This window comes from Styela clava, chromosome 9 (genome assembly GCF_964204865.1).
Source record: "Styela clava chromosome 9, kaStyClav1.hap1.2, whole genome shotgun sequence".
NCBI lineage: Eukaryota > Metazoa > Chordata > Ascidiacea > Stolidobranchia > Styelidae > Styela > Styela clava.
The window spans coordinates 13,668,042-13,679,901 of NC_135258.1; the positions used below are offsets into that span (position 1 = coordinate 13,668,042).

At 36.6% G+C, this 11,860-nt stretch overlaps 1 protein-coding gene across 1 annotated transcript; it reads left to right on the top strand.

Moving 5' to 3' along the window:
• Positions 1–3,244: 3,244 nt before the first annotated feature.
• Positions 3,245–11,860, top strand: LOC120339935 (uncharacterized). Its single transcript, XM_039408175.2, has 16 exons — positions 3,245–3,373; positions 4,274–4,323; positions 4,912–4,954; positions 5,249–5,294; positions 5,575–5,633; positions 5,719–5,885; positions 6,230–6,323; positions 6,766–6,877; positions 7,085–7,169; positions 7,476–7,626; positions 7,978–8,151; positions 8,511–8,636; positions 9,051–9,365; positions 9,943–10,112; positions 10,894–11,096; positions 11,558–11,860. The coding sequence occupies exons 1-16, from the start codon at positions 3,253–3,255 to the stop codon at positions 11,562–11,564; spliced, it is 1,923 nt and encodes a 640-aa protein (XP_039264109.2). The 5' UTR covers positions 3,245–3,252; the 3' UTR covers positions 11,565–11,860.

Genomic DNA, 11,860 nt, shown 5'->3' on the forward strand with positions numbered 1-11,860 from the left:
CGTAATGCGAAGACTGTTACAGACCGCAATGGGAATTCATGATTATGAACCCCCCGCCCCCCCCCTCCCCTCTTGGAAAATCCTGGCTGCGCGCCTGACAGTACACATAGATTGTTTAACGCGAATCAAGCGTTCACGCGAGAGAATTGGTATTTACGCACTCCCAAGATTCTGAATCAGATTACTACAGTGGAATATGCCTATGCTTTGAAATTTAACAACTCAAATCATTCCAAAGTACATACCGTAGTTGGTTTATCTCAAATTTACATTCTTAGACAAAGACTGGACCTTAACACCTCCTTTCACTTACTTTCCCTATTACAATTGTCGCCTTACTTGAGCAATATCAATGTAAACGCGACTAAACTATGCCCAATTCACAAAATGAAACCATTATTACTGACTATATGTTAAATAAATAAATTTTGGGCCTATCAACATTGAAGTCATAACTAGGGTGCTCGAAGAAATTCGAAGGAAATGTCACGGCATTGTTAAGTTCAAATAAACAAATAGACTAGTGGTTCTTAAACTTTTTGAGCCGTGCCCCATTTGACAAATTTTACAAACTTCGCGCCCCCCCCCTTTCTACTATGAAAAAATGCTTTTGTGATGGGCAGGTTGTTTATATTAAGATGGCGCTGTGAGAGTGTTGGTCTCATAGTGTCATGTTCAGATTGTTTAGACATAAAACGCATCGGACTACAACTTCGCCATTCACTGTCGTATGTATAAAGCCATACTCAAATAGTGGTTATCATACATTCTCCCTTTTCCGCTCAGTTTGCAATACCTGGTAAAGTCAAACTAAGTTTTAAGTTAAACTAAACACGCAATAAACGTATGTGTTTTGCGCTTCAATGTATTTTCTGCTTAAACGTTTGCATAAGGCACGTGGGTTCCATTACATTTGAACACACGTACATTTGAACCCACGACGATTGCACCTGCACACTATTGCACCTGTGATAAATTTTGTTGTTTTACGGATATTTGAACCCATACTAACCCTAACCCATGGGTTTAGCACCCGCATATAGATTGAACCCGCGAATATACACATGGGTTCAAATGTACGGTCACCGGCACGTGAAATGTCAATCAATTGTTTACTTCATCACTACTAAGCAATGCAAAAATTATTTACCGTATGTTAAAAATACACAACAATTACAGAATGGTTGGCTTGCCTAACGTCTCCAAAACTCACTACCAATACTTTTGGAGAACCACCAGGTACAAAAATACAGTTTACAAAATGGAGAAGTGCAAGTGAATTGATGTAAATTTTTAGCATAAAGAAAGCAGTTCAATTTTTAATATATAGTTATTATGCATGTGGACGTTTCCCCGGCCCTTGACCGCTGAAAAATAAAGACGCTAATGATGTTTGAGATTGCATTTTCAATAAATCTCGATTGTTTTCGTCAGCGCGACATGTTATTTAAGCCGTAAAAATCTTTATTTTGGTGTTTATTCTCCATGAATCAGAAATTTTCCTCGACATATTTTTGTGCCGCGAAGGCGATGATAATTACTTTTTTTTTTTATTTATCTCGCATGAAACTATGACACCTGTGAGGAGAGCGAGTTAGTTTTTATTATATAATCATCAGCGACGAGATGATAAATATAAAATAAAGAAGTGAATCCGCAACCAAATTTCTTGATTGAAATAGCGGCATTATGAAATACTGAAAACAAAACGGAAAACACCATGGGTTTTGTTTTGGGGTGGACCGCCACACTTTCTTAGACATTGGAAATCTCATAAATTCCTTGTGCCTGCGGCACAACTGTAGTGTTCTCTAAGACTACTTTCCTAAAATTAATCGATGGAGCGGAGTAAGAGTTGCAGGGGCTCATATTGGTGTAATTTGCAAGAATACGAATTCAAATAAAATGTACGGGCACTTTGCTACACATTTTTAAGTCCGCGGATTGACGTGGTATTTTGGAGTAGTGGTGCTGTTATTTTATCGACGCAATCGCAGATTTAATTTATCACGATTAAATAAATAAAGAAACCATTTTAAATACGTATATCGGTCATGGATTGAATATTTTATTCAGCAGAAAAACCATTACATATCCGTTGAAAAAGTCAGCTCTTTTGAGTGGCGTACCGCGGGGATTTCGAGTCGATGAATATGTATTTTTCATATATATACTAATATAATTAATATGTATTTTCATTGTACCAAATTAAATATACTTCCTGGGATTTCATACGAGATCTTTCTAACGACGATAACGAAATCGCTCGAGCGCAATATATATATATCAAAACTAAATATAATCGGGTAGATGATCATATATCATTATGTCCGCGGATTGGCGTGGTATTTTAGATCGGTAATGAGTTTATTTTGTCGTGAGTCGCCGCAACCGTGAGTTACCTTGAACACAGATGAATTAAATTAGAGAGACTTTTGAACTCTTGTAGTTGTCATAGATTGAATATTACGAGACAGGAAAATTTATTATAGCGCACAAAAGGCGGCATTTTTAACGAACGCGGAGACCTTTACAGAAGCCGTTACATGAAAATTCCCGATTCCATCATGTGACCTCTCGCGCACCCCCCCCCCTAACCTCCCCCCAGCTAAAGAACCACTGAAATAGAAATATATAGCGCAGTCAAAATTTTCAACCAAGAACTATCGGAAACGGTGTTCTCAGAATTTCGTTACATAAAATTTTTCGTTTTCTTTAAAATCGCTAATTGGAAGCAAAATGATACGCATTGTTTCGCCTCTTTGCTCGAGCCGAGGCTTCAATTAAACAAGCGGCCACTAGAGAGTTGCCAGAATTTGGATCTAAATTTAACAGGATTGGTGAATAACCTACCGAATTTATTACACCTGCAGGGAGCGCCGTCATAAGATATGAACCTCCAACTGTGGGTGTTCCGACATCAATACGGTCACATTTGAGGCGCTAACGCATCAAGTCAAATGCGCGATAGAAATAGTTAAAATATATTATAAATTGCAAGCAAAAACGTAGAATGCGCGAAAGGGCTGTATTTAGAGTTCCTTCCACAGCAAATAGACATTCGACTTCTTGATTTGACATTTTTTCGCAGGTCCACGAAGTTCATCGAAGTTCTTGACCTCGTGCGTCTGACCTGAATTTCACCTCTGTTTCGTCACAGACAAACAAGTGCAATTCAACCAATTGTCGTACACTATTCATTTGCGATAAATGTTATTTTTACATAACAATCATGTTTAAAATATACAAAGCATGGTTGCTGGGGACGAACAAAGGTCATTATCAGCATCCGTCAGCCTTTGCCCCAACAGCGTTTATCTCGTAAGAATGGCAAATAATGATAAATCATCTCGTGGCTGGAAGAAATTGGGAGGTAAGAGCAATTTATCATTTTTTGTTTCGTGGGTTATGCAAATCCATGCTGCCGATAATTATAAATAATAAATTGAAAAATCTTCTGACCAAATGCTTATTTATCGGACCCATTGCTGTCATTCGACACAACGTGGATTCTCTTTGAATAGACTACATTTATAATGTGCTATTATAACTTAATTTATTCGTCTGCACTATTGAATTATGTCCCATCCAGAAATTCGATTTAATCCGATTCCCGCAAAAAAATTTCAATGCCAATCTCTGAGAACATCTGCAGACGATTTTAACGTTACATAAATTTCGTTAACTGGACTTTTCGTTCGTATAGATTAGAAAATACAGAATGAAAATACAGTATTATCTTTCTCCATGATTTCTTTATTTTATACCGAACTATCTACTGACCTACTTGACGTCAACTTATATTCGGTAGCATCGGTAGGCTTCCGTATCATTATCAATAACGTACAACACCAGTAGTAGATAACTTCTTAGTAACTGTATCTCTAGCCATCTTTTAGGTACCGGCAAGCGGTTAACTCTTTTTTTTTTTGGGGGGGGGGGGGGGGGCGTCCTTCGCTGCAAAGGGCGTTTTTGTTGAGATTTGAGGATATTCAGATATTTAGCCTACTTTTAACTCCGTGAAACATTGTACAATAAAATTACGATATAAAGGATGGGACAGTACTACCATCGAAGGATCAGTACTTAAAGAACAGAGCTAAAGACTTAACGAATCTAAGCATTGTATAGCAAATCTTGTTATTTTCATTGTTGCTGGTTTTTATTATTATGCTTTAAAAATACTTCCCGGTAAACTATACCTTAGTTTTAGTAAACGACATTTGCTCCAATTTAGTCTTTTTGAGTGGAATTTTATTTGGATGTTTTACAGAATGTCAAAAATCGATGAAAACGGTAGAAATAAGAAAACAACAAGATACGGTAAGTGAAGATTACAATTATAATAACAATAGAAATTCACGAATAAGAATTTAATATATATACTTAATAATTATTGTTTCTTTCTATCAACATCATTGAAGCGGTAAAATGTGATTCGGAATAAATGCTTTGAATCTTTTGCTAATTGTTGGTCTATATATAAACTGCAAAGTATACATTTTATTATTGTTTATGCCTAATATTAGTTTTGTTGAAATATGGGTTAAATACGTTGTTCCTCACGAAGCGATACTGACGAAATATTACCCTAGTTCACCGGATGATGCTGTTTTTGTTACTGGGTGTCAATTTTCTCGTAGTTATTAATAAATTAAAAGTGTCTATTTTTGCAGAAAGAAATTATTGTTTTTTTCCTTTTAGTTTTTCCCTAGCATGGAAAAGTTGATAAGCCAAAAAATGTTTGTGCAACGAAAATGGGCCACGAAAGAAACAAGGTTGAGAACCACTGCCCTAGTTTTAACAATATAATTTTGCTATTTTCTTTGGGAATACGTTTCATTTCCAATTCCAAAAAACAAATTTTGGTTATACCTTTTTTTCATTAATTTATAAACTTTTGTGATATAGGGTGAAAAGAAGAAATACCCCGAAGGCACCTGCTTGCCCGAAGGTAAGTGGGTTGTATGTCTTTTGTTATAAGTCAAATTCTAAACGTTACCAGAGACGCCAACATCTGCATAAATTAAAATGAAAAAAAAGGGGTTTTCAATGCTCAATCATCGAATGTTTTATTCAAACTGAAAGAGTATTACTAATATTGTGCCTCATTCGTTAGCGTGAATAAACCTGTCTGTTCAAACTCCTGTAACTTTTTATTGAAATACTTGAATGGTTACTGCTTCACAAAGTTTTTTTTATACATGCATGTATTGCTATAATGCAATATTGAAAAATATATTTTTAGATTCTGTTGCAACGACGACACTTTGCGGAGATATTGTAGCAGACAGGTAATACGATAAGCTTGTGTAAACACCAGGCTTTGTGGAGATATCGTTGTAAAGCAATAGTCTGGCAAAACGTTATCAACGATTTGACCGCTGCTGTAATGGAATGAGCGAGTTCAACGTAATTGGTTCCATATGTTATTTAACCAAGAATTTAAACTTCTGACTGGTTACTAAGTCTCTTTGATTAATCAAATTATAATTCATATATGACTAAAATAATTGAAGTTAGGGATTGGTCCACTGTAAAAATATGAATGGCTTTACGGAATTATTTTTTTAGCTACAACATCGCTACACGGCAAAGCTTTGGTGGAAAAAGAACTGGACATCAATTCCAAGGTATTTAGTGGAAATTCATAAAAGATATTCGCGTGAAACAGCTAATGAAGACTCATATTACATATATACATATTATTGTACGTAGGTCAGGAACGAACTGTGGAGGAGAGTAGCGAGAGCGACGAGGAACAGAGTAAAATATCGATTAAACCCGAGGATGACAAAAACTTTGTTCAGCTTGAAAATTGTGATCTCCATAATATTTGTCAGGATCAAACACATAGACATGAAGCTGTCATGACTGCCCACCCGGTAATATTGCAATTTTGTCTCAACAAAAAACGTGGATAATTCTATACTCGCAGATATTACCTCTGGTTCCCGTACATTTAAACCCACGACAATTGCACCTGCATGCTATTGCACCTACGGAAAATTTTTCTGTTTTGCGCATATTTGAACCCATACAAAACCTAACCCATGGGTTTTAGCACCCGCATATAGATTTGAACACGCGGATATACACATGGTTCCAAATGCACGTGAGTTCAAATGTACGGTCACCATTACTTCTGCATTTAGTGCATCTCTGGTTGACATAGTTTTGTTGGTAAAAATAACAGCTGTGAATTATCACTTTATTTAATTTATAACAGAATGATTTTCTTGGAGACGCTGGAACATCTTTCATTGTTCAGAATCAACTATGGACCAGAGAACCGACTTATGGGCAGAAAAATTCCTATGTTGGTAAGTTAATTTGCTAACAGTCAGGCTACCACTTCAAAAATTTGCTGGTCTTTTTCCATAACTGGTTCATGAGCGTTGCACACCTAGCAAAGCCTGAAATATCTATTAGCGCTGCAATTAGGCTATTTTTGCAAATGAAATGTTCAAATTGGGATGCTAATATACAACACGCGCTTACCAGCTCATCCGTAGTCTCTCTATTGACGAAAAAGGCGGGAGAGGGATATTCACCGTCAGCACATTTGGGCGCCACAAATTTCAAGACGGGTGTGTTGACAATAACTGTGCAAGCGAGAAGAATCATGAGCGTTGAAGGCGATAAGTCGAATACGAGAATCCAACTAACGATCTTTTATTTCAGGCGTCGAATAACTTATCCAGGTGTGTGAATGTAGCATTAGAAAAGTATCTTCATGCGATAACATCACAATATGTATTTTAGAACGATATGCGATTCCGAGCCAAGGAAGTCCAACTTATATACAACAACCTGGAATGATGATCGCAAATGCCAAACCAATGCAAGTACACGGAATGAGGCCTCAGCAGCACGAGTAAGTCCATTTCTATTTGCCTGAAAAGACTTCCAGCTCGTTCAAATTTGACGGACGTTTGCTAACAGAAAATGTTGAAATCGTTTTTCATGAGTTCGCTGCACGTATTTTTGTCCACAACACAATGCCTATACCGGACTTAAAGAATATTGCTACAAATACGATAATGTTCCTAGACAAACAACAGTACTTCAAATTCTCTTTTAGCCCAATGCAACAGAATCCAAACAACATGGCGCTGGGAATGGGATACATTCGATGTGTCGATCAGAACACTTACATCAGGCAGATGGTAAGAATATGAATAATTGGTATGGTACGCAGTTTGATCCCTATTTTAATGATTAAGAAATTTACGTTGGTTGAATATGCAAAATTACGTGGACTAAATTCAGAGATTTCGATTTTCTGAATTTTTGTAAAATGGATTTAAAGTTGCCGTTTACGTAAATTCAAGACATTGCAGAGAATTGAAAACCATTCAACACTGTCCGCTCCAACTGGCATATAATCTGCAATACGAGTACGACAATATAGTAGTTTGAAATTTGAGCAGTTTTAAAGCAATTCGAAATTTAAACAAAATCATATTTTAAAGCCTTCAGGTGGTCTGATTGGTCCGTTTGAAACACACGATGTCAGTGGAATGCAGAACATGCAAGCGTTCAGAATAGCATCATCAGATCAGGGATGTTCTATTCCTCAGGAAGTTAGACCGTTTGAGGCGGCTCACCCGATTATAATTGAAGGTAGAAAAGATTGCTCTGAATATTAGTGAGTGTAACGTTTGAGAGTGTACATCAGTGCTTTAGAAGTATAGTTTTTGATTTAAGTCTAGTCTTTGCATATAATTACAGTAGAGACTCACTAGAGAGCATGTACTCTTCATGGAGAGTGTAAAATTACTAAATAGATGAGAGGAATATATGTTCTTGTTAGCTACGACACGAGCCACAGATAAAAATAAAGGCTTCAATGGTTCAACAGAAAGCGGTTATAGACTGAATCGACTTGCCCTATCGTACCCTTAAAACTCACAGACACTTGCTGAAAAATCGCTAAATCATATATTTGTTGCGGAATAAAATTCTCCTTTCAAGATGGGGAAGAAGGTCTTGATTGTGAGGAGGAGGACGAGGAAGATGAAGGAGAAACTACGAAGAAGAAGAGAAAGCGAACAAAGAAAGTTAAGAAGCCAAAAATAAAGAGACCAATGAATGCTTTCATGGTTTGGGCTAAAAGAAATAGACCAATTTTATCAAAAACATACCCAGGTAAAATCAGATTAGTAAATATAGATAGACCAGGTTCAGAGGTGTTTTGCTCACGGAAATCATTAAAACATTTGTTTCATTGCTATAGGAAGGATTATTAGATGTTTAACGATAGCGAATTTTAGTGCAATTACTGATAAGTGACATCATAGTCAGATTCATGACGGGCAATCAGAATAAGCTTGAGTGAATGTTAGTGCAGAAAAGTGGAAGTTGGATGATTCGGTAGTAAGCCCACTCAAAGCTGTATTTTTAGAAAGACTTATTCGAGGCTGGTTTTGTCCTAAAAGGAAAACAATAAATCTAGGCAGCTTAATTACAAAATACACTCAAATAACTTACTCTCTGTTTTAATATAGGAATGACAAATGCTGATATAAGTGTGATGCTGGGTGAAAGATGGTCGAGTATGAGACCAGAAGAAAAGCAACCATATTATGATGAAGCAGATAAAATTAAGCATCAACACAAAAAGGACTTCCCAGGTATATTTATGATAAGTTAGCTTCTATGAGCCGCACAAGACCACATAAAGTCATAAAACGTGCGCGAACAGAAAGAGATGTATGGTCATGAATTTGGATCAGTTTATTTTAAAAAAATGTGCTTGATAGTTATGCAGTCCCACTTGTTATTCATAAAGATGAATATTTTACAAAAGATTATTGTAGTCAAACTAATCATGCTGTATGAATGTGATACAAATAATAGGATCGGATTTTCGAAGCTGATAATCCATTATATAGTAATCCTAACCAGAGTCACTACTAGTTCACTTATGTCGATTCATGTCTGATATAAAATTGGTTAACCCAATTCAACATGATGGAGTAATTCCCGGTGTAAAATGAATCTGGCCACCACCCACACATTATCACAGATTATTTCATCTTCCACAGATTGGGTTTATCAGCCCAAGCCAAAGCGTCGTAGATTCGCAAACGCATCAGACGGAAAATCGTTTTTCTTCGAAGTGACTAAAAACCCACAAGGAACATACGTAACTCGCCACATCAACGATCTTGTTCTTCAACAATTGCCTCAACAACAAATGCAAACTTCTACTTCATCGAAACCTGGCCCATCAAAATCAATCCCAGTTATGCAAGGCAGTCCAGGTGCTATTCAGTATGTTAGAGCACCAGCGGCCATGATGCATGGAAATGAAAATGCACCGATAGCTTTCAGCTCAGCAAATATTCTGCAACCAATGGGTAAGTAATCATTACAGGCTTGATTGTACTAAATCCGATAGACCGAATTCAAACAAAAAAATAAAATGTATTTCTGCCGCGATTAACCTCCGGGCTGCAATATCTTCCCCAACGATGAAATTGTTGTTTCACTGTGTTTATTGTACATATATTATGATACAACACTTGTTCCTCCAAGAAAATCATTCATTCCTCGTATTTGGTTGGCTGTGTCTGTTATCCTTAAATCTGTTTACTGTCGTTGCAGAGGACGAAGAAATTTTTTTCCATCAAACTCTAGTTGTGTGGTATTCACTGCCGCTTAGCTATTTTCCTGGCCGTTTTAAACTGTTGCAAGTTTCAACCGGCATTTACCGACGCGTAACACGCTATCATAATCCTACAGTAGTTTCAATATAGGTCCTGCATTCACGTAACATCACTCAAAAATGAGTCTCATTTATTACAAGTGCCGCGCTTGTCCTGCTTTAAACAAACTTACTAAGAAAAATAAAAGTTATTTTAAACAGTTAAAATTTAAAAAAAGATTTTTATATTCCACCAACAACATGATGTAATTTCATTTATTTTGGAACAGTTCGATTTCCTTCAAATATGATGCAAAGTGGAGTATTGCTTGCACAACCATCATCTGTACAACAATACCAAACACAGGTATCTGTACCAACATCTTCAATGCATCAACAGCAGCATCAAATGGCGAATTATTCCCACCTTCCAGCCGGAAGCATCGTCATCCCACAACAGGTAAATTATTCGTGAATTTGAAGAATTCAGTATTTCCTAATGTGTTTATTACTTATCGATCTTGAGATCGGTAAGTATGTTGAATGATAGGTATTTGTCTGTTTGTTTGTTTGTCTGTCTGTTAGATACACGCGATATCTCACGAAAGCGAGGATGAATCCGCTCCAAATTTTGCATATGCATTCATCATTCATTCATCAATTAATTATTGATGAGACACAAGGTGTCACTATGGAGTAATAGCGCTGTTTTGGGGGATCCCCCAACTTTCGATCGATAAGTCTTCTGACCGATATTCTCGTACCAATATTATCGCGTAGTGCCTTATAAGGAGGCATCTCAATTTAAAGGTGTTAGGTACAAGTGATATGTAAAGGTTACAGTACCTAAACAAATACAGTATATCATTACCGACTATAGGTTAGTGCTAGTGTACAGTCGTTTTCCGTTAAATGCGAGCGATGGCTCTTAAAAGTGTACATGGGGATCAGTTTGTGAAATCGTTATCAGCCTTAGGCTTGTGTGGCTGTGAAAAACAACGCTTTTCGTGCAATTACTGAACGATTCCATTTCAAATTTCCATTACTTGAAGATAAAAGAAGTCGATAGAAAGCGGATTCCGATATTCTACCCAAAATTTTGCTGTTTTCTTTTAATTCAAGGGAGCACTGTTTTGACATTTGACCCGAGCATTCTTTTTTTGGTAATTATTCGCATGTTTACACGAGTTTTGTCTACTGTGATCACATAAGCCACGAATTCAATAATATTTTTTGCACAGCATTTGGTTACGTCCAGTCAACCGTTTGTTATTGAGACTAAATGTGAGGAACAAGAACAACTGCAGATGCCACAACAACAGAATGTTAATGATGGAAATATGCTGAAATTGCCAATGCAAGTCAGGAACGCCAAGTCTATGAAAATGAAAGACGGACTACTAAATCAAAATGCTCCTGGAAATGCAAGACAAAAACAAACTGGGTAAGGCATGTTGAGTAGTTAAAATGTTCGTTTCATATAGTTTGAAAACCATCACTTATACGGGATGATCATTTTGCATAAATTCAAGATAGCGATATAAAATTGATTATATATATTTTGGAAAAGTTTTTTTGAAAATGTATTCACTTGGTTAATTAATAAGGACATCGTTGGCAAAACTGTAACTGCACTTTCTGTTTTAAAAGTTGTCGATTTTTTATTTTGATTGGCGCGTATCATAAAAGGCCGTGTATCAATGAGTCTTTCCGTCGTAGTATGAGCATAGTCTACCTAGAAAGTGGTTAGAAAGTACGCGCTCACCCACCAAACCACAATGATTTTTAAGCGAGAGGGTAGGGCACTTTTCTGTAAGTATAACTTTTGACTTGTTTCCCTAGTTAAAATTTTCACATTCGGGCTGAGACAGTGAGCCTTAATCTTCTACAATCTGTTTTCTTCAGACAATAACTTCCTCCAGACATTTGATTCACAATCAACTCGGTGGGGTTGAAAATTGACTCCGTGCACAGCTCAAATGAAACTCGATATTGGTGTCCCGGTCAGTGAATTACATGCTGATGGTTTGTTTACAATTTGCTTTCGTGTTAAGCTGACTATTTTCGTTATTGATTTGATGTACTTGTGTCGTGATGTACAAAATTGCATTTGTTTTGTTACGCCATGGAATAATTTCATTTTTGATTGTTTTGTGACTTTGTTTCGTTTACTTCGTTTTTATTGGAAATAAATTTCAAATCGTTGAA